At 53.6% G+C, this 22,577-nt stretch overlaps 6 protein-coding genes across 6 annotated transcripts; all 6 read right to left on the bottom strand.

Annotated features, from left to right (window-relative positions):
• Nucleotides 1–31: 31 nt before the first annotated feature.
• On the bottom strand, nucleotides 32–12,763 carry DQ04_00071190 (dynein heavy chain; the record flags this gene model as incomplete). The annotated part of the gene is made up of 1 exon (XM_009308052.1): nucleotides 32–12,763. The coding sequence occupies one exon, from the start codon at nucleotides 12,761–12,763 to the stop codon at nucleotides 32–34; it is 12,732 nt and encodes a 4,243-aa protein (XP_009306327.1).
• A 429-nt stretch (nucleotides 12,764–13,192) lies between these two features.
• On the bottom strand, nucleotides 13,193–14,902 carry DQ04_00071180 (hypothetical protein; the record flags this gene model as incomplete). Its single annotated transcript, XM_009308051.1, has 1 exon — nucleotides 13,193–14,902. The coding sequence occupies one exon, from the start codon at nucleotides 14,900–14,902 to the stop codon at nucleotides 13,193–13,195; it is 1,710 nt and encodes a 569-aa protein (XP_009306326.1).
• Nucleotides 14,903–15,213: 311 nt separating this feature from the next.
• Nucleotides 15,214–16,527, bottom strand: DQ04_00071170 (hypothetical protein; the record flags this gene model as incomplete). The annotated part of the gene is made up of 1 exon (XM_009308050.1): nucleotides 15,214–16,527. The coding sequence occupies one exon, from the start codon at nucleotides 16,525–16,527 to the stop codon at nucleotides 15,214–15,216; it is 1,314 nt and encodes a 437-aa protein (XP_009306325.1).
• A 388-nt stretch (nucleotides 16,528–16,915) lies between these two features.
• DQ04_00071160 (hypothetical protein) lies at nucleotides 16,916–19,363 on the bottom strand (the record flags this gene model as incomplete). Its single annotated transcript, XM_009308049.1, has 1 exon — nucleotides 16,916–19,363. One exon carries the CDS (start codon nucleotides 19,361–19,363, stop codon nucleotides 16,916–16,918), a length of 2,448 nt encoding a protein of 815 aa, XP_009306324.1.
• Nucleotides 19,364–19,615: 252 nt separating this feature from the next.
• Nucleotides 19,616–20,569, bottom strand: DQ04_00071150 (hypothetical protein; the record flags this gene model as incomplete). The annotated part of the gene is made up of 1 exon (XM_009308048.1): nucleotides 19,616–20,569. The coding sequence occupies one exon, from the start codon at nucleotides 20,567–20,569 to the stop codon at nucleotides 19,616–19,618; it is 954 nt and encodes a 317-aa protein (XP_009306323.1).
• A 389-nt stretch (nucleotides 20,570–20,958) lies between these two features.
• Nucleotides 20,959–22,473, bottom strand: DQ04_00071140 (hypothetical protein; the record flags this gene model as incomplete). Its single annotated transcript, XM_009308047.1, has 1 exon — nucleotides 20,959–22,473. One exon carries the CDS (start codon nucleotides 22,471–22,473, stop codon nucleotides 20,959–20,961), a length of 1,515 nt encoding a protein of 504 aa, XP_009306322.1.
• Nucleotides 22,474–22,577: the final 104 nt, after the last annotated feature.

Here is a 22,577-nt window from a genome sequence, read left to right as displayed (position 1 = left end):
GCTTCATGCTCTATTACATGGGGAACCAGAGTTATGGCTCTAGGAAGAGTGAGGCACCCGCCAAAACAAACGCCCTTGCAGCAACATCGCTGGAACATGGCAGAGAAAACTCCATGATGAATTTCTCCTTCGTTGTGTTAGTGTACAATGGAACGGCGACAGAGGTTCCCACTTCTGGTGGCTTTGACATCCACGCCACGTACACCTTCGGTAATGAGAAGAGTGCCGCCTCGTCAGCTGTCTCAATCGGCTGCATCATGTCCGATGCATCGAGGACGGCGCCTTGCAGCAGCAGCCCTTCCAAGCACACCGGAAGCGGTGCACCTGGAGGTGGAGAGGAGACAGAGGCGACAAACTGCAGCGAGACAAGGGGCTCGTGCATAGAGTGTGCCGTCTCCTGCCGAAGCGCGTGAAAGAATGTCTGCGGCCGGAACAGACTGGAGATGTTGAGTGATGCTTCAACTAGCTCCCCACTCATCGCCATATGGCGCCACTCCGTAATGGTCGTGGCGCGATGAAGTAGCGACTGCAGCCAGGGCAGAATGCGCGGCGAGCCGTGGAAGTAGCCATCCCAGTGCGGTGGCACCTCCCCTGCAATCATCGCCGCTGCCTCAGCGCGTCGGTTCTCCATCAGCAGCGCCGTGCCCTCCGTCACGCGGCGCAGCTCGCTGAGTGACTCGTCCACGAGCGACACGAGCCGAAGCGACGACGCCATCTCGGCGCTCACGAAGCCCACAATGGGAGACACTTCACGCGGCACACTCGTTAACCGTGTCAGCAAGTTAGAGTGCGGCAACGTCAACTCTGACCATGTGTTTAGGACGGGCATCAGGCGGTTCGTCCACTCCTCCCGCGTCAGCGACGCCTCCGCTCTGGCCTCGTTGAGGCGCTGCAGATCGTCCGTCAGCGCACGCACCTTCGATAGCTGCACTACTCGATCGGCATTCGGTGGGAGCGAAAACAACATCGGCACATCGCTGTCAGGGAGGCCCGAGATGACCTTAACACAGTCGGCATGCTTCCCGGTTCCCGGCACTCGCACAGAAGCAAAGAGATTACACTGCCGCTTCGCACTCGAAAGGACGGTAGAGTTGAAAAAGTGCTCTGTGTATGCCTGCAGGATACGCAGGTCGTAGTCGCTCTCCATGCGGGCGCCGTAGATGGCGCTCTCCAGGATGCCACGAATGGCGCGCCAGTCTATGTCGTTCTTCACCTGCTGCAAGACAATATCCGCGGCGGACTTGAGATCGGCGGAGGTCACTTCGTACAACTTCGACCATCCCTGGGGAACGTACGAACGCCGCTCCTGTATAATGGCGTGGAATGCAGCAGCAATGAAGAGTAACTCCGCTCTCTGTGTCCCCTTCGCCTCATAGGTAGCGACTTCCCAATCCTTGTACGTGTGGAGGAGGTTCTGCTGTACACCTGGTGGAGCCTCGAAGGTGATCTTTAGACTTTGGGACAGAAGAATCGATGGAAACTCCTCGTGGGTCTCGCTTGTAAGGAATAGGCGGAAGTTAGGGTCCGGTTTAAGGAGATTAAACTCCTTTTGCAGCACCGGCACCCACGGGATCACAAGGTGCAGATTTTTTAGGAAAAGCCAATCGCCCTTCTCTACACAGGCACGGAGCAATCGAATCGCCTCCTCCGTCTGTCCACCACCCATTGCCAGTTGATGGAACCGTTCACGGCCGACTTTGCGGTGCGCAATGCCCTGAAGCTCCTGTGAGGGGTCCGCACCCGTTGTTGTGATGAGCAAAACGGGCGTGCCTGCCTCGGTGCGCTTGATGAAGGAAGCCAATGTGTTGTTGTCGCCCCATGATTTCACGTGCAGCAATTCACAGGCAACGCGATTCACCGCAGCGATGAGTCGATCCCCCCGGAGCACCTTCACGATGAGCAACCGCTGGAAATTTGTCAACTTCGCAATGAAGCTTGGGTACGCCACCTCCGGCGTTGTCGCGCGCATCCACTGTAGCCACACGTCTGCCTCCCGTAGATTCATCTTTGATACCAGCGACTCAAACAGCACGGCAAAAGAGCGGAAGAGGTCCTTGCTATCGGGCAACACCCATGTTGGCACGTGAACCTCATTCTTCTTCACCTCAGATGCAATAACACGGTCAAGGAAGAAATCCCACTCGGCGGGCGTGCACTCATTGGGGTAAAGTGAACGGGCAAGATGAATACCAAAGACGGGTCGGTGCTCCTTCAGCAATGACGTAGACACCGATGAAACAACAAGACGCACAAAAGTCTTCTTCAGAGCCTCAATCTTAGTTTCAGCGTCGGTGTGGTCCTCTGCGTGGCGCCGCAAAGTGTCATGGAAAATACCCATAAAGAAGTTGAAGGAGAACTGATACATGTGCGAGAGACCATTGAGGCTCTTAACAATGAAAAACGTCTCACTGGCAGTTGTGGCGAAGGGCCTATACACATTACGCTTTGTGTCGATCTCTTCTTGCACTTGCCTTGACTTTTCCAGGGCTTCCGCAATTTCAGCAGCCTGTGTCTTGATTTCATTAAGCGAGTCTATCAACGTCTTATTCTCCAGCAGTGATCCTTTCGAATTGGCCAAGTCATTTAGTAACGACTCCTCGAGATTGGCCAGTTGTAATTTTAGTTTTTCCTCCTTCTGTAGCACCTCCAGTTTCTCCTTCTCCAACTCTGGCTGCTCGTGCTGAATCGTTGCCCCAAGGAATTGTCCTTCAAGGCCACTCAGCGTAATGGAGAAGTTGATAGGCGTCAGGTGACTTAGCACATCTGGCGGAATACGCAGGTCGCCAGAGTGTGTAACGAGGTACAGCTGGAAACCGTCGGCGTAGTCCACAGTGCGGCGATCACCAATTTGAATGACACGTTTCGTCCCTTCAGTGCGCAACTCCTTTCGGAACAGTGGGTACATGAATGGCTCCAGCTGGTCCACATCCGTGAGGACGAAACTCTTGCCAAATCGAAGAGCCAACTCAAGCGCAGACACAAGGCGCTCGTCAGAGATGCTGCACACCTCCACTGCGACCCCACGTCCCTTTAGACTGTTGAGCAACCAGCTCACAGCCTGGCCGGAGGTATCAACAATCAGCGGTGTCGTCACCTGCTCCTGTATCAGCAGTGCGTTGTCCATTGAGAGTTCATCACCCGGTAGTCCCTCCGCCTTGTAGCGAAGCTGCATGCTCTCTGGCCGTAGGAAGGTGAAGAAGTTAAAGTCATTGACTTGCTTTAAGCGCTCCTTCCACCCTTCCATTGTGCGGCGCCGCACATCTTCTGCCTCGTTGCCGAGGTAGAGTACAAACGCTGCGGCAAGGAGGCAGCGCTTCGGAAGCAGGTGCTGGTCTGCGCGTATGGCTTTGCTCTGTGCCGCCCACCGATCGTGCTCGCTCGCGAGTTTCTCAAGGAGGTCGTGTGCGCTTGCGTAGAGCCGCTCCGCCTGCTCCACGCGGTCCTTGAGTCGCTCCGCTTCCTTTGTCTTTTCGCCAAACTTTTTTTTGAGGTCTTCAACACGCTCCTCTACCTTGGCCAGCTTCTTCTCGTATTTCTGCTTCTTCTCGTTACCAGCCTTCAGGTTCGCTTCGTAGCCTCGCAGCTCCTCCCGCATAGGCGCCACCGTCTCGAGGACCTTGCTGTACTCTAACACCGCCTTAAGCCACTCTGCCATTGGCGCTGCCGCTTTTGACGCGCGGCCAATCACCTCGCGTCGGAAGGAATTTTCGTGGCTCTGCATGAAGCGCTCCACCTTATTGCGCACGCCTTCATTGACGTTATCGAGGTCAAAGTTGAGGATCTGACCCTTAATATCGCCCGCGAGTACCTTCCGAATAGCCGCCCAGTTTGTTTCGCTGCTCTGACCACTATCGGTTAGAATTACGACCCCCTCCATGACATCCTGAACAGCAGCTGGGGGTTGTTTCATTGACTTTAGCTCTGACAAATGTTCAGAACGAATGGAGCGTACCGCTGCGAGGGCAGCATCAAGTGTTGGTTGAATGCCACTGAGTTTATCCTCAATGACACTCTTACGTTCCTCAATGGCTTTCTGTTCCTTCTCGAGGCCCTTTTGAATTTTTTGGATGTTCTTTTTCTGGTCACTAGCATCTTCCATGTTGGTTTGAATTTCCTGTAACGCCTCGTCAGCCTCGCGCTGCTTTACTTCCATCAATTTCTTCTTGTCTGCAACGTCAGAGGCGATTTGGTCAACGTTCTCCTTCGCCTCATCGAGTTTCGACACGCCGCTTTGAAGGCGGGTGAGACCATCTGCGATGGAGCTGCTCTTCTCATTGAAGATGCGTTGGTAGGTGAGGCATAGCGTTTTAAAGTGCTGGGGGGAGAACTTGTCAGCAAATCCGCGGTGGATGTGCACAATCTCTGTGGTAAGGCTAAAATCCTTCTTGTCCTCCCGTGTATCGATCGCCTTGAAGACGTCTCGCATCATGAGCCGTGGGATTAGCTTCAGACTGTCGCTGTGCCACGTCCCCATCCAGTACACGTTGCAGCGTGTGTATAGAGCTGGATTGGAGCGGCACTGCAGCTCATACTTTGGGCTTGTCGGATCCATCACAACACACACATGTAGCATACGCGCGATGCGGTCAACAAAGTACTCGTACGGACTCATGCCCTCGCCAACTGACTCCTCCTTCAGAGGGCCGAGCAGCGCCTCCAACTCCTCGTGCGTGAAGAGGCCGGGCACCTCGCCCGACGACAACAGTGAGTTAATGATCTCAAGGAATAGAGGGTTGCTGCTCAAGTGGTGATCCTCCAGGAGCAACACAACATGTTGTCCTTCAACACCAGCCTTCGACATGACGGACTTAAGTTCCGCATTGAAATGTTTCATGCCATAGTCCCGTGTGATGGACAGCGTGACAACCTCCATACGAAGGCTATACGCGACAAGGCGGACAATCGCAGCCGCACAGACACCAGATCGACCAACAAGCAAGAGGTTACCACGCTCCTGCGATAAGACACGGTCGATGCGTGCCACCCACGCGCATACTTCCGGGATGAGCTGCACATCCAACTCTGCAAACTCTCTGGAATAACTGAGGACAAGGCTCTCTGCTGCCTTCTTGAGCTCCTCCATGCTTGTGGCAGCGAGCTTCCGTATCCTCGATGCTGATGACGATGATACTGACGGCATCGGCGATGAGGCATCCATCCACGAGACATAGTATGTCACCTCCTTCTCCATTAAGCTACCTCTGCGGTCCACCAGGAACTGTAAATTGTCGTTAATTAATTTGAAAAGCTTTGTGCGTTCCTCTGGTGAGACAAGGCGATCAATAAAGATACGCCGACCCTCATAACCGATGGCGTCCGGCACATCGGATGACTTGTAGTTGAGCAGGTTGAGCGCCCACGTGGTGACGTCACGCGGGTTGAAGATGTAGTGTGAAGCGACGTCAACAGTGCAGCGGGTAGAAATGGCCTCGTAGACGTTCGTCATAACACGTGCAATATCAGCTGCACCTTTTCCAGGTAAATTAAAGTGCAACTGGTGACTTTGAATCATGATGTTAAAGAACTCTGAATAGATGGATTGCATGGAGTCACGTGTCGGATACGACATGGCGAGCACAGACACAATGGCGAGGAAACGTGGGGCGACGGGGTAACGGCCCATGCTACCGGGCGGATTCATGCTTCCAACAATCTGCACTCGCTCCACCGTGATCCACTCCAAATCAGCGTCATAGAAGCCGTTGTATAGAATAATTTGCTGCAGGAGCGAGTGCAATTGCACAGTCCCATACTTGTCGGGTTTAGGGAGATTCATATCCTTTAGAAGCAGCACAAGGCGTTCCGCGTCTTTAGGGCGCAGCACACGCCCTTGGTTTGTGTTAAACATCTGACATGTCTGCTTCAGCTTCTGAATGACGTGCACCGCCTCAGTCTGAGCAGAGCAATTCACGGTTGACACACGTGTGTTGGCGATGCCCTTGAACAAGTTGCTGAGAAGCATCGTTTTACCGCATCCCTCGGGCCCAACAATAATAAAAGGACGGTAGACACCAGGCCGCAGCGGCCGCGTCCACGCCTGCATAATTTCCATATTTCGCTGGCAATCGATGGTGGCAATCATCGGATGGCGGTAGAGGTCTTCCACCGCGAGGTCGAAGGCGGACTGAAACTCAAACATCTTGTACCCATCGGACTGGGTATCATAGTAGACGTTAAGCGAGTTCTTTGGGTCGGGGACTCGTTCCCCTGTCATGTAGTGAATATCCTTCGCATAGTCCCGTCGATGTTCCTCCGGCAAGTACGAGCCCAGGCCATAAACAAGTGCAAGTGTAAACTGTAATTTGTTATTGCAGCGCTGTAACTGGCTGAGTCCAGAGGCGACGAGACCGGTCCGAGTCGTCTCCACAATGAGTTTGCCCGTCTCCAGAAGGCTGTCAATGGCCTTGTAGAAGTATTCGTTGATCCAGCACCGCAGTTGCTCACGGGACTCGTCCGGTTGATCCAGTAGCCACGTGGCAACCATCATCTTTGGATCCACGTCCTCCTCTGAGAGGTATATAATACCCATGCGTGACACTGTGGCCGGTGACGCAAATTCGAGGTTGTGGGTCTCAAATAGGAAGTTCACATTATCGCCAAACTGAATGCGCACACCATTTGGCATAGTCAACAACTTATTGTCGTCCAGCACAGAATTGAGGGACTCTACCCACTCTGGGTCCACATCACCATCGCAGACAATCCATGAGCGCACAGTGTTCTCCTCCTTCACCACCTTCCGCGCCGCCTCAGTAAGTACACCGTCGAACCACTCACGTGTATCATTGTCCATATGGCCGAGAAGCTGAGTGCGCGGCATTGCCTTGGGATTCATCACATAGAGCGGCACCGAAACCCCGAGTCGCTGCATCGCCCGCCGAAGGACGCGCAGCAGCGTACTCTTACCGCTACCACCTGGTCCTACCAGCACAACACCCATACGCTGCTTCAGTGCCTCATAGAGTTGCAGAATCTTTTGAACCTGCGACTCCACGAGCTGCAACTTCATCTCCTTGATGGACTCTTCAATGGCAGGCCTAAGCTCCGCGTAGTCAATCTCCTTCATTGGAATACCAGGGAACACATCCGCGATGAGGTTGTTAAACAATGCTGCGTCCTCAAAGGTCAGTTTGGAGAGTGTATTGACACGGAGAGATTTAATGAGAATCTCACTCTCCTTCTGCAATACCTCTGTCGGTTCCTCTTTCACTTTTCCTCCAACGCGGTCCGTTAAGTACTGATGAATCAACGAACCACCGAGCCGCATGACAGCCTTCATAGCACGTAGCCCCCAGTCGTAGTGCTGCTGGTACGAAAGTAAACCCTTGGCGAGTTTAAACACCTCCACTGTCCTTTTGGCCAATTCTGTCGCATTTTCAAAACCCTCGCTGAATAGAATGGTTTCCATAATGAGTTCGTTATCCGGTGCACTCATAGCGACGGAGCGGAAAAGCTGCTTTAGATTGTCTGGCAATTTGCTACGTCCACCGTACCGCTTCCCCGCAGGGTTCATAGTCACAAAGATGCCAGCGTTGGGGTTTACATCGATGTCGCGCCCCAGTAGATGGCAGTACGATTCGCCATTCTTGAGCGCTTCCTGAATCACCTGAATCATCTGCGACACCGCCGACAGCTGATCGACCTTCAGGCGATTAAACTCATCAAAGCAGCCCCAGGCACCACACTTGACCAGTCCCGTAAATATGCGACCCATCGACTTGAAGTCAATTCCCTCGTCACAGTTAAACACCAGCACCTGCCGCCCCATGGCATTGCCGAGCGCCTTCACTGACTCAGTCTTACCAGTGCCTGCCGGCCCGTATGGGTTGCCACCGTAGCCGAGTTGCATACCCTGTGTCAGGGTCAGGTAGCAGCGATCTGTTAGCGGTGTGTGCACGAGCTTAGGGGCGTTACCTTGGTACTCGTAGCTGTACTGGAACTCGGCGTCCACCATGCGCAGCACGCAGTTGTTGTTACGATCCAAATAATATCTCAACTGCTTCCGCCAGAGCCAATCCGTTTCCTTCTCAATACCATTCTGAATAAGTGCATCGACCACCTCGATGTTGTGAATAAGGTCCATTATGAGTGATTTGAGTTTTAGCCCCACCACCACATCGCTGTTGCCGCCAGCGAATACCGTCAAGTCTCGCAGTTGTGCCTGCAGATTTGCCTTATGCTTCTTGAGACCGCCGCTCTTGGCATCGCGGATGGCCTCCTCTGTCTTCCTGGTAAAGTCAATCATCCCTGCCGTGCAGAGTATCTGTGTCGAATAGGCACCAATGTCCACCTTCTCAAGACAGCGCACCAAATGAGCCCGGAGTGTGTCTTTCATCTCGACATCCAAGTCGGAAAGCCATTCCTCCACTTCCTCTGTGATATGTACAGGCTCTTCAAGAGGAACAGACTCCCCTTCAATTGAGAATATTTGTAATATGTGTTCCTTTTGTGTATCGAAGCGAACACTGTGAATACCCATGAAAAGCTTTTTTAGGTGAGACTGGATCACTGAGGGATTACGGCTCTGTGCGAGGACTTCAAGCAAGTCGTCGTCGCTGATGAAGTAGAAACGGGGGAAGCTGTCACGCTTCGCTTCAAGGTATTGGTTCAATGCCCGCTGGCAACGGTCCAGCTGCTCCAATACATTGTGAAGTATCTCCTTATACTCTGTGTGGGTGGCGAGCGAGACAAGACGGTTGTCCTTCGCAATGGTGCTCATCACCTGTAGATATTCCGCATCAAGTCGAGCGAAGCGGTCCTGTTCCCGTGGTAGTGCCCCGCGGCGGAAGATGGGTTCGAGGTACACCCACTTGCGCTGAATTTGATTCATCACACGCAGGTACTCGTCAAGGCAGGCGAGTCGCTCCTCCCACTTGTTCGCATCACTGGCGAAGATACCAAAATATGGAGACTCCTTCATGCTCATCAAAAGCGCCTGGTTGTCACTGAGGGCTGAGAGTGTGTCCTTCCACTCCGTGATGAGCATCACACCAGGACGGTCAGGGTGTGGTGAGAGCGCAAAGGTGGCGTTCGTCCCCCATGACCGCACGTCATCAAGGGCCTCACGTATTTGAGCCTCGCCCTGTGCACGTGAATGCAACTTCTTAAGATCCACTTCGTGCTTGAGGATTTTCTCGTGCCGATTCAGAATGTCACCGAACATCAGTGAGTCTTGTGTGGCGTTATTAATGCCCAACAAGCGGAAAAGTTCCGTCCAGTGTCCCGGCGTGAAGCCGTCACCACGGACAAATTTGAAGAGTGGCGCGCAGCGGCCCCACGCATCAAGCAGTGTGCGCACATGCACAGTGATGGGGTTGGCCGGAAGCTCTCGTAGCTTCTCCTGCCACATCTTCAGGAAGTCGTCAAAACGGTACAGCTTCGAGCGCAGCGCGATCCACGGCTCCGCATACAATGTCTTGAGCTCCTCTTGGAAGGAACTCACCATGCCCCACATGAGCGCGTAGTCCTCAATATCACGTGCAAGGTCCTGCAGTGGCTCCATATCCGGCTCCTCCATCTGGAAATATTTGCACTGCTGCAAACACTCCTCGCCATTGGCTTGGAGTGTTTTCAACTGTTCCTGGGACTCTTTCACATACTGAACAGCGTTGGGGGATTCCGCAGTTTTTGGCTTTAATTCGTGCCACTGATTGGTAAAGCGCTCGACACTTTTAAGCCAGCTCTTTACCGCATCCTCAACACCTTCCTTCATATGGTTGATCTGATCCTCCATCTCCCGCTCAAATGTATCTAATCGCCGCATTACCCGGTCCCATTCATCCTTTGTCTTGGAAAAAAGTATACCAGGATGGTTTGTCATGCTCTGCAGCAGCATGTTTTTGTTGTAGAAGTGGTAAAACTGTACCTCCATTGTTGGCCTTTCCTCCATCAGCTGTGCATAGCGAATGTTGGCCGCACCAATTTCGTCCAATTTTGTCAGCTTTGCGTCTAAATTGGTTGAGACCTCAGATAGGAATGCGTCGATGCGCTTCAAGTGGTTTTCTGCGCTACGACGCAGTGTTATTCGCAGGGCCTCGGAGAGCTTGTACAAGTGATCCTCAACTGTCCCCTTGATGCTGGCAGTGCATAGTGTGATGCAGCCACACTTGATGAAAAGCTCCTCCGCGTTTATCTCTTTCCCTTTCTGCTTCAGTAGTCGTATGCTCTGTTCCCAGTGCTGCACCTCCGTCAGTGCCTTCCCAACAATATCCTCAAGCGAGGGATTCCCGTTGCATCCACACTTTCCAATGACTAGCATGGGATGAAAGCGCTTCAACTCCTGCTGAACCTTCTTGAAAAGCTGACTGGCGTGCTGCATAACTGCGAAAATACCACGTTCATTATACGCTGGCATCTCCTTGAAGAAATCATTATTACCACACCCGCGGAACCGCAGCGGAAATGTGATGAAATCCTTGATTCGCTGGTAATACTGTGCACGGATGATCTCCAATGAGGGTCGAAGTACTGCCATCCCAGTTTCCTGGTCGTAGACGACGTCTGCTTTAATCTCCGCAACAACCTCATGCAGGCTCTCCAACCCCAGCTGGTATTGATGTTCCATCGCTTTGTACAGCTGCATGTCCCAGAATAGTTTCCACGACTCCATGTTCTTGAATCCCGACGTTTCCATCTTCTCCCGGATTAAATGCACTTTACCCATCCACCGCTCACGTGAGCGTAGTAGGTCGACACTGAAAAGATCCACCACAATAGATCCAATCTCCTTGTGTAACCTGTGGAGCCGACGGTTGTCATCTGTCAGGGACTGTGATGCTTTGCGCAACCTCTCTGTAAATCGCTCCGCATCCTCTTTATTTCGCCACGTCAGTTTCCTGTCTCCACTGGCAGTAATAATGTTCTCAAAAGCCAACGCAGGCTCTAGTAGCATAGCGCGCGTAGACGGAATGATATCTTCCGTCATGGAATTGTACGTGCTTGCCACCTGTTTGAGTGTCACTCCGTTTCGATAAAAGCGAATGCCAAGCTCCACCATCTTCTGGATGTCACTGCTGATACGAAACCCTAAACCTCGGAATACACGCACCTCGCGGATGAGCTGCACAAGGCGTTCGGGATAGTTCACCTCCATTTTCCCGTTTTCATCAATTTCCATTAATGGGGCGGTGGCATCTGGCATGAGTTTGTGGCTGTTGTCCTCGATGTCCATTGTCCAGTGCTTGAATGTCTCCAACTCGTAGTCGTTCACATCCTCTAGAAGCACTTCCGCTGTCTGGATAAACTCTTCCGCATTTTGCAGATCCTGTAAGAGTGACTTGCACATGTGAATCATTTCCCCCACACGTCCCCGCAGCTGACGGAGCCAAATCATGTTGTTCACTACGCCAGGCATGAAGCGACCGGTCTGGCAGCGGCGGTCATCTTCTTCGAGCACCGAGTCGTCCTCAGTGCTCTCCGCCCGGTGCTCAAACTCCATGCGGATACTCTGCAGTCGCTCATTTAGCTTCGCAAGAAGAGAGTCGCGCTCACTAACGAGTTCCTTCGCCACAATGGGGCGACGAATCAGCTGGCGGAACTTCACTACCTCGCTGAGGATTGTCTGTGGAGCCAAGTTGCCGCGCTCGCCAAAGAAGTCGCGCAGTGCGGCGGCGCAGCGGTGCTCAATCGGCTCCAGTCGCCGGTAGAATGTACTGAGCCCCATCGCCCACTGCTGCTCCACCGCAGGTGTTGTTTTGAAGATGTCAATACACTCTAGCGCCTCCCACAGGGTATCCCTTCGCAGTGACTGCGTCTCGCCGGCAGCGCTGAGGAGCTCAACGATCTCGTCCACAAGGTCGCGCATAGCGACGGCGACGCCAAGCCTGTCCCTCACCGTCGCGAGCAGCGGGTCCTCGAAGCGGCCACCCCACACTGCACCCCAATCAATAAGCGTCAACCTCTGGCACATGTTAACCCAGTCGTCGCAGCAGCTGAGGGCCGTCTCTGCGAGGCCTTTGCCGCCGCTGAATATTCCTCCACCAGTAACTGTTTTCTTTGCAAAGTACTCACGTAACCCGGAGCCGACAGTTGTCATGAGAAAGACGACCTGCGCACGAGCCTGTGCGTCCTGCGGAGAGTCACTCCAAAAGTCATTAATCGACAGCTGCGCGTCCTCGAGGAGATCCACCACTTGGTCGGGCTCCAGCTGTTCAAGTTCACTCCACTTTTTGGGCAGGACAGTGCCGGCAAAGGAAGACGTGCACATCGCCCCCAGTACAGTGTCAATAACCTTCACATACAAGCGCAGTATCATGTCGTCACCCTCGCCTGCCAGCAGAGAGAAGATAACGTGGCCAGCAATGGCAGCATCAAGACGCGGCGCCCCCTTCACCGTCATGCACTTGGGGAAGTCTTTCACCACATAGGCCTGAAGTTCCGAGTGCTTAACGAGGTAGCGGAAGTACGTCGCCTCTGCCACCGCCGTGATGGCAGGGGTGTCGTTCGGCAGCTCGTCAAAGTTGAAGTTCTGCACACGAACAGCATCGGCGAAGCGAACGGTGCGGAGTTCACTCCGTGCATCCACAGTGACGTCGCCAGCACCGACTTTGGTGGTGCCCTGCTCTGAGCCACACGCCGTCCGCACCAAATCCTTGAAGAAAGCGGTCATGATCTCAGTCAGTCTATCTTTACTTGCGGTGAATATAATTTCGGATGCCTGCTCGCGCTTCTTTGTGCGGCCAACGGTCATCCCCAACCGCCTTGTGAGTGTTTTCTCCGCGACACCGACGCATTCCTCCGCGACAGGCGACTGCAGACGGCCCATCGCAGAAATGCCAACCCTTTCTCTCACCAGTTTCTCGTTTGTAGCACACAACCGCCAAGTGGGGGTTTCTCACTACTATACAAAATGCTTAACTAAACAGATATTCCCCCTTTTGTTTTGAGAATCTCTGTGTTCTTGTTGTTCTTTTCGCTTTATGTTTCCCTTGTCTTGACTCTCTGAGATCAATGACTGCTGTGGTGAGGAGCGGGAAACGAAGTGATTCTATTAGCTGCTGGGCATGGAGGCATACAAAGGTGATACAGTCGGTTTTCCCCTGGTAGGTTTTAATTTGTTCAACCTTCATCTCTCTCGTCCCTTTTTTTTTTCGTTTTGGTCTGTTTCTCTCCCTTTCTCTCTCGCGCTCAGCCTTCTGTTTGTATTGCAAGACGCCTCTTCTCTGACAAACGCACACGCACACACAGGAGCAGCTCAAGGCAGCTCCATCATCTGCTCCACGGCCGCCAAGACCGTAGCCGCGCACTGCGCCATGCCGATGTGTCTGCAGTTGACAACATGCAGGAGAGCGTCGGGCGAGCGCAGCAACCAGAACAGCAGCGGGAGACCGACAACCTCCCGCGTCATGTCCCGCTCAAACGCAGGCGACTCCCCCCGCCGCCTCAGCAGTGTTGGAATGTCGACGCCAAACAATGACTCCCCAACCAACGCGAAGCCGACAGCGGAGACGACGCGAATGCCGTCCGACAACTCCAACCGCACGACGAAGCGCTCCTCTGTGGCGGTTTCTCCGCACGCCGCACAGTGAAACACCCCGCTGCTTCTTGGTCTGCCACAACCGCGACAAGCTGTGTATGTGAGTGGGAGCTTCACGCGCTGTATCTTCGCCAAAACCGGCAGAGTCTCAGACGCCTCGTCGAGACTGAGTGTCGCCTGCAGCGTATCTCTGAGAGGAATGCTGTCAGCTCTTGCTTGCTCGGTGAGGCAGTCGCCCCACTGTTGAGGTTGTTGTTGCTTTTGTTGCTGGTGTTGCTGATTCGCCGGTCCAGACTGCATCTGAAACGCAGCACTCGCATACCTGCTGGAGAGTGTTAGGCGGCGCATGTATTCTGAGACGCCAAACCCGCAGAAGCACCACCGATCGCCCACCGCAGGCCGTACATCGCGCGCCTGCTCGCTCCAGAGCGTCACGTCGAGCGTACGCCACGGCGAGGTCGAGTCTCGCAGCAAAACCCCGGCACGTTCCACTCGCCCGCGTCTCGTGTCCACAAACGCGGCCGGAAACACTGTCGCCACCACACCTTCTACTGAGGTAATATCACCAATGGTGCCCTGTTCCAAGACGTCCTTCACCGCTCGCGCACCAAACATGCGCTGAGGGCACTTTGGAATGGCGCCTTCCTCCTCCTTTTCCTTCTCCTCCGCATCACAGAAGACGCCAGAGGACCGCTCGTCAAACTGCAGTCGTAACAACTCGTTGGCATCACCGCGGCTCATAAGTGTGCCGTTTGTGGCCCGCACACAGTCATCTACCGAAAAAACATCGTACAGCAAAGAGCTGCCAAAAAAAGACATCCAAATCGCGTCTCCTTTACTGTCAACACCCACACCATCGAATACAAATCGATCGACTGCACCACCCATCGGTAGTTGACGTTGTTTCCCTTTCCACACCATGCGCACGTGAACAGCAAAGTCACCCAAGCTCTCTCCTTCAGTCTCCACAATGTAGCTCAGGCTCAGTGTCGTGCTTTTCCCAGACGCGCGGAATGTACCCAGTCTTGCAGAACCCCGTCGGTTGGTAAGCGCCTCTCTCGACAAGGAGAAAAGAGAAGAATCAAACGTCGGGTTCCCTATGAGCGAGAGCTGCGTCCCAGAGTAACTGATAGACACCGGCACGACAACATTCAATCCATTTTTGGCCGTAATGACAGTGTAATCGATCAGTGTAATGCAGCATCCCACCTCGATTTGAAACGTATGGACAAGCTCCTCCACTTCGCTCCCGGGAGGAATGACAAGCCACAACAACGAGTCGGAGTCCGACACTGCGAGGTAGAAGCGCGACACCACAGAGGGCTGCACCACCACTTTTGGATAGCGCTGGATGTCCACCACCTGTAGTGTGGGGGACGGCCACCGCGCAGACCAACCCTCCCCTGTCCCGCTGGGGAGAGAGCCCATCAACGCACTCTCGCAAAAACCCTTTGCCAATGAGCTCATGTGTAGCCCCTTTTTTTGTTCTTGCTATTACTTCCTTCTGTTCAAGTATTCTCTGCTCTCTCTCTTTCCCTCCCTTCCTCCCTCACTCCCTCTCTCGTTCTTCCCCCCTTCCCTCCCCCGCCGCCTTTTTTTTTTTCTTCCTTCGGGCAATAGGTATAGAAGACGCGAGTGCAGCACGGCATCAGGAAGAAATATCTCGTGGCCGCTCTCACAACAGAACCGCCCAATCCCGCACAGTTCCCTTCAGCATACAAAAAATGTTGAACTGCTTGTCACCGCTTATGCGCCTCATCGCTGAAAAGGTTTCGCTCCAGAGAGGTGGTATCTTCAAACAACCGTGGTTGCGGCTGCATCGACCGAGCCGCGGGCCCATTGTCGGCACGTGCGTGGCCCTGAAACAGGTCCGGACGGTAGAGCGACGGTGCCGGCAGTGCGAGCTTGCTAAGAAGATCCGTCAGCAGCGGCGACGGCTCCCGCCTAGGGCGTTCCTCGCCTTGAATCGAAGTATTACATCCACCAAGCGCAGGAGTCAAGGGAGAGACATCTACCGCCTCCGCTGCTGGTGGTGCATCCATGTAGGTTTGATCTGAGGCCGCAAACTTCTCATCTCGGCGTGCGTACAGCCCTCCCGTCGGCTGCCGAGGCTGGGGGGACTCTAAGGGGGACGACGGCGCCATCGGCTGCGTCACAGACTTCCGCCCTCCACGGCACAACGACGATGAGTCACTATACTGGGACAGTTCCTCTCTAGACTGAGACGTCCTTACATGATACGGCTGGTGTCCTTTCTGCATCGCGTCACGGTAGGCCTTGGTCAGCCCCAGCTTCGACGGAGAGAAATGCTCCAGCCGAGCTGTTTGCCCTTTCCTGTGGGCTTTGCTGGCCTTCAACGGGGAGTCCCTACCATAGTTTTGGCCCGTGTGTGAGTGTTCCGTGTGTCTCTTTCGCAGCGTTGTTGACCGTGTCGTTGCGACAGGAGCGGGTGCCAACGTCCCCCCACGGCGTTCACAGGCGCTGATGCTGCGAAGCGGTCTCTTGTGCCACGACGATGGGGTGGCACCACCCGCTGCATCGCAGTACGCCCTTGTCGACACTGCAAGTGCGTCTCTGTATGCCTGCAGAGCCCCATTGGGGGCCTTGCGGACAGACTGAGGGATGGACGGCGTTGGACGATTAATGTATCCCCTAAGCACACTTCGCGCCTCATGATATATGACACCTTTTTGCTTTATGCGGCGGGGCTGCTGAGCCGTCGTCGCGGCGTACCAGTGAGTGTTTTTACCACCATCCAGTGTACACATCATTTCATTCAATTCTCTTCGGTACTCTTGCAATGCTGTAGGGTCGTAATGGCGTGCTGGTTCTCCTCGGTATTCCACTTTTAACTCTGAAGAGGACTCACCGGCTGTAGGCGGGTTCATATGCTTCTGCGCCCGTTCTGCCTTTGCAGCAGCCGCGACCAGACGTCGCTGCCGTTCCTCACGCATCTGCAGGCGCCAGGAAATCAACTCCTGTTGAATCCGCATCTCTTCGTCATCGTCTACGGCCCCGGGATCCCTATTCGGCTTGACGAAGTTGTAAGGCATACACTTCAGCCTTGAACAGGCACCAGATTAAGCCACCTACCGCCTCCGCACTCCGTTCGTGCCTCCTGCGTGGGGCAAGCTAATAGAAAAGAAGAGCAGGACCCGAGAGACACCTCAAACAAAAACACGTACTTACTCTTTTTTTGTTTTTTTTTTGTTTTTTTGTAAAGGAGGAGTGCCGAAATTAATTTAAAAGACTCCTCTCAGGAGTCACTTGGGAATTCATCGTTTTTTTTTCTCTAGCTATCCAATATCTCCGCACACACACAGACACGGCACACGAAGCAGACCTCTGTTATTTATACTTCTCATTCATTCATCCTTTTTTTGTTTGTTTGTTTGTTTGTTTCGCTCCTTTACCCTTCTTGCCGTTTGCTTCACAGGATGATTACCGCCACAACAGGTTGAGTCCTTTCCGCATGACAAAGTACCGCGCCACAACGGCAAGAACGCCAAGGCCGCAGGTAAGCATTATCAATAGGTCCTTGTTGAAGTCGCTATTGAGGAGATCAAACGCCTTCCCGGAAGAGGCGCGGACGTAGAAGAGGTCCAGCCCCGACACCAGGACATGGCATGAGCTCTCCAGGTTGGTCGGGCCCGTTGTGATGAGGCTCGGTTTGGCGACGCGGTACTTGTGCGTGGCGAGGGCAGTGCTCGGGATCAGCACGTGCGTCAGCTGGTTCCCCTTGTCGTCCAACGGGGGCTGGCCACCCGCGAGCAGTCTGTTTAGCTCCACTGTGGCAACACGGCCAGACTCGAAGGCGAGCACAACACTCTTGCGCGCAATGCCATTAAACGATGCCGTAACACTCATCGTGGCCACTTCGCCGCCGTTAATGCCGAGCACAGCTGCTGTCACCGCAGGGGGGCGGGTTGCACGTGAGCTGAAAACTTTTTTGGAGCGAAAGAAAAAGGACGCGATCACCTGCGGCAGGGTGGCGCCAGCATCCTTCCGAAGGACTGGACCAGACTCCTCCTCAAACATCTCCCACACACCTAAGCAGTGACGCATCTTTTCCGCGTCCATAAAGTGGTACAACACGGCGTGCTCCACGATAAGGAGGTGTACATTCCCCTCCACGTTGCGGTGACGCACCGACCCCAGCACACTTCCGGTGATGGTGTCGATGGTAGTGATGACTAGCGTAGTCAACTCCTCCTCGGATGGCTCGTAGTGGGCAACCACAAGAACATTTCGGGTAGGGTACTTGCGGCGCACCTCGTCTGTACTAGTACTCTTGTTCGGGAAAACGCGTAGGTGGTTGATGACAGTCGTGCGAAGAGCATCCACACCCGTCGCGTAGGCAACCAAGGGGTAAGGCATGCGCACCGTCCACAGGGGAGTGGCACTCGACGAAGTGGACACCACATACCCTTCAATGCGGCCGGAGCTCATGTTCATCGCAAAGACATGCTGCTGAGAAGAAGGCGCACTTCCCTCAACTTCAAGTGAACGCTTGACAGTAAATGCTGGTGCAACAAATAGGGCATTTGTGTACGTCTTGGTGTCCTTCACAGCGCCTGTGGCTGTGTCGACACTCAAGGTCACATGTGAATTACCAGAGGAGGCAACAACAGTAATGGTGTTTGCCCCCGATAAGAGTACCCGCTCGATCTTCACGGATGCCATAGAAGCAGCGGCCGTCTTTTGCATAATCACACCGGATATATCAGCCAGCACGCGGATGTTAAGTCCCATGTCGGCAATAGGAACGGCATATACAACACCGTAGGTGGAGACCACCAATGCCAATTTATTGAATGAAAAGTGGTCCTCATGCAATGGATTGTCAGCAATTACCATGGCGGTGAGTTGAGCAAGGCCCTCCATGCGCTCCCACATTGTACCGGTGCGTTCCGCCACCGCGAGGAGATGGCCATTAGCAGCACGGACAAGTGCACAGGCACCATGCTCAGCATCCTGTACTGCAAGAAGAACAACGGGAGCAGCAGCAGCCGTGCCATTATCGCCATGGAGGTACGGAACACGTACCGTTGAGGTGGGGAATACGACTGAGAAGCCGTCCTGCTCTGTCTGTGTTGTAACTTGGCCTCCGAAAGCACCAGCGGTATTGACAAGCACGCCAACACCACACTTGTTGCAGTTGATGGCCTCCTCCACCTTTGGGGGGTTCCGCACCACAGTCACCTTCGCCGAAGTGAAAATAACCGCCTCACCATTGCCAGTGACAGCAGCGCCACTTCCACCCTCCACACCTGTCACCTCCACATTGCCCTCCAGGGAGTAGCGGTCAGCAGTGGTCTGTCGCAGCACCCATAGATGATTGCCGCTGATGCGAATCTCGCGCGCACCGACCCCAATGGAGAACTCGATTCTGGGCTTGATCTCCTCCTCATCTGTCGCCGAATCGAACTCATACAAGTACGCCTTTGAAGTGTCCACCGCGGCGACCTTCATGACTTTCCCAGCAGTCGCACATGCACCAACGCTGGCACCGTTTGGCAACATCAACTTGAAGGTGGAGGCAAGATTTCCGGTTGCAGCGTCGAAGACATGCACCGTGCCCGTGCGAGACGACACCACAATTTCTTGTTTATTCGCCGCCACACACACCTGCGGCTCGGAGAGAAGTTTCCGCCACTGAAGGTCCCCATCGCTGAGTGACAGGGCTGCAACAGCTCCCTGCGCTGTCGTCACGTAGACGTGGTTGAGCTTCAGCCCGGGATGGAAAGTGGCGTGCTCCACGTGGCCAACAAAACGCCGGATCCAATCACGGAGGCCTTGCTCGTCCTCGTGAATTGCCGTCACTGGCACAACACCAACGCAAAGAAGGCATACAAATAGCAAAAGCACCAGAATGTCATATACCTTCATGCTTACTGGTGTGCTCTTACAAAATTATTAGGAATAGCCTCACTAGAATACAAAGGAAGAACGCAAAAGAAAAAAAAACATAATGATGCATCAAAAAGACAAAAAAAATCTACTGGATTATTAATTTATTTATTTCATTGACTCCTTCACAGTAATCCTCACCACACTGAATGGAAAAGCACATAATTAGTGCCCAAATTCATTCACAAGACTCACGCCACTCTCTCATGCTTCTATTTCTGCTTTCTTCTCTTATTTGTTTCCTTCCCCATTCTCTGCCTCGGCAAGCATGTTCATCGTCCTGAGGAGGGTGCCAACAAACGGCTCACCCTGCAGGTACAGACCACTCAGTCCCGCGCTACGGTCACCCTCGAATTTTAAAAACGTCGCGTTAGGGAAGTGTTTGGTGAAGCGATCCTTCGCCTCCTGTGGAAACACCGCATCGCTGCACTGAACCACTGTGACCTGTTTCAGGAATTGGACCCTTTCGCCGACACCTACGGCTCCTTGTAGTGGGCCTTGAAGGCCCAGCAGCTCCTTGCCAAAGCGGAAACTAATTGCACCATCCCGCTGTTCCGCCGACGCGAAAATTAGCGCCCGCTCAACCGGATTTGGCACAGTTTTACTCAGATGCCTATTTAGCTCGGCCAGTGTCTTTATTTCCTTCGGTACACCAAGAATAACAGAAGCCGTGGGGTATTGTGACGGGTCACAGGCCACCAACTGCGAGGGATCATTCACGAAGAGTGTTAGGGATTCAAAGCCAGACTCTGGTGAGTGCAGCGCAGCTTGGCACGCCACAAGCGCACCAAAACCAAGACCAGCCAGCTTCGCATCACTCCGCAGAATTTGGCGCTGGTGCAGCACAATGTCGGCCGCGCAAGCCAGAGCGTAATTCTTTGCTTCCGCCGGGCATGGAAGTCCCTTTGAGAGGTAGTGTTCACGCAGGTTCACAGCGTAGAGCTCTAGTGGCGTCTTTAGTGTGAGGTTTGAGAGTGGAAGCCTCCCGAGGTTCTTGTGTAGCAGCTGCTGCCACGCCACAGACGAGCCCAAGAAATCATGCACGAGGATGGCCTTGCTGGGAGGCCGTGAGTCAAGGTGCCAACGGAAGCTTGAGAGCACGTAGCTGAGCGGCACTGCCGACTCTCTGATGGGCAACGCACTAATTGTCGGCGTGCTCGAGAATACGCCGCGAACAAAGTTCATGTTCTAAACCCTTTGTCGTGGACCAAGCGTTGCAATCTAAAGAAATGATGAAGCAGAAAATCATCCAACCCTTTCGTTCGCCTTCCTTTTCCTCCTCAGCACCAGCACCAGGTAGGCGGATCGTGACCGCCCCACCCCCTTTTCACTCGCATCCATTGTCGCGTCAGTGGTCCCCAGAGAAAGGCCGTCAGCAGCGCAAGGGGTAATTCATAGAAGCAGTACTCAAGCGTAGCGGAGAAAAGCAGTAATAATAACAATTGTGTGTTTTTTTTTAGTAATGCGATAATTTCACGATAATCGACTAAGCCCTTTACTCCTCTCTCTCTCACACACACACACACTCTCTCTCTCTCTCCCTTTCGACAGTCAACTATAGCACTCCAGTGGCGTCACGGGTGGAGCTCCGTGCGCGGAGTGAACTGGCGGGTGCCGCCCCCTTCTGCGTCTGTGTGTGCGGCTGACGGAGCCACCTGCTCGGATGCGCCACATGTCAGCGTATTTTCGGTGTCCTCGTCGGAAGGGGGGTTTTCAAAGCGAGGCGTCAGCATGGCATTTGCCCGCGACAGGCGCTTCTCCCACTCAGCATTGGCTATAAGCGCCACCGATGTCTCGATCAATTTTCGCGCCACGCCCAAGAGGGACTCCCTCAGGTACGGTCGATAGAATGTGTTGTATACATTAACCAACCGCGCCGACGCACTGTTCAGCTCCTCCTGGAGCTGCTCAAGCCGCTCCTTCTGCTCAGAGTTCGGCTTCTTCTCCGTCGTCAGTTTTAGAGAATGGACCTGCGATCCCAGCTCCTTCAGCCGCGCAATGACGTCACAGCAGCGACTGGCATACTTGGACAAGAACCAAATTGTGTCTTCAATATCCTTAAGCGCAGTGACAGAAGGTACGCGGCTCAAGTACATGCAGTACGAATCAATCTGCGTCGTGAGTTCTTGGAGGGCAAACATCGCCGGATCACTCACCCCCGATGAAGGGTAGTTGAGCTCGTCCAGTCGCACCTTACTCAACTTGTCGTCCTGCCCATTCCATTCCACCCAGGCATACTTATCATCGACGCGCCGCACCACACCCTCAAGTTCCTTTTGCTTTGCATATTGCACCAAGTGGCCGCTATAGCAAGCCGTCCACGGCAGCGGAGCCCCTTGCGTGCTCTTGCATAGCGCATCCACATCGCTCCATTGGCGTAGCTCGGAAGTGGTGTGTTTAGCCAAATTTCCCACCTCAACATAGCAGGTATTCAAGAAAGCCGCAAGATCCTTCTGTTGTGCGGCTATGGTGCCGAGCGGGGAGGACACAAAGTTCTCTGAGTCGTCTGAATCCCTGAGTGATTTCAACTTGGAAAACAAACTGAGGCCCTTTTCCCTGACGGCTGAAAAAAGCGATGTCTTCTTCTTTGCTCGCTGCTCCGCACGGAATGCGAACCAGCCCCGCTCATCCAAAGTCACGAAGGCTTTCAATATCTGGGATTCATGAATTTCGTGCAGCTGTGAAACAACATTGAGCGTCAGCTGCAGTTGTCGCATGCGTTTCCGCACCAGCGGATGCTCATTGCTCATCGCGTCACTATCCTTTGCGCTGTTGAGCAAGTCTGAAAACTTGTCCATTGTACCATCTGCCTCTTTTAACGGAATCGGGGGAAATAGAATTCCGGGAAACTCCACCTCAATCTGCGCCGCAAGCCACTCAAAATCTGAGTACCTGTGCCACGTGCAGAAGTCTACATAGCTCGAAGCCCTGATGTAGTTCTCCGGCGTGGTTTCAGATGGGAAAAAGGGGGGATTCTGGTAGCTCTCCAAGAAGCTACGTGTCAGTATCTTGTACGACCAGTAAGAGAGATGTTGCAGCTTACCGTTTGTGGTAAACATTCTCTCCGCATCGGCGACAAGAAACTCCATTGTGGGGACTCGATATTAGTCCCGCTACTGCTATCACTGCCACTACCACTAATAATAAAAATAATAACTATTATTTATTATTGTAGATATGATAATACCCTGGC

The sequence above is a fragment of the Trypanosoma grayi genome, assembly GCF_000691245.1.
Source record: "Trypanosoma grayi strain ANR4 Tgr_7_V1, whole genome shotgun sequence".
In the NCBI taxonomy this organism is placed as follows: Eukaryota; Euglenozoa; class Kinetoplastea; order Trypanosomatida; family Trypanosomatidae; genus Trypanosoma; species Trypanosoma grayi.
The sequence above is the reverse complement of the archived record's forward strand: the minus strand, read 5'-3'. Positions and strand labels throughout refer to the sequence as shown.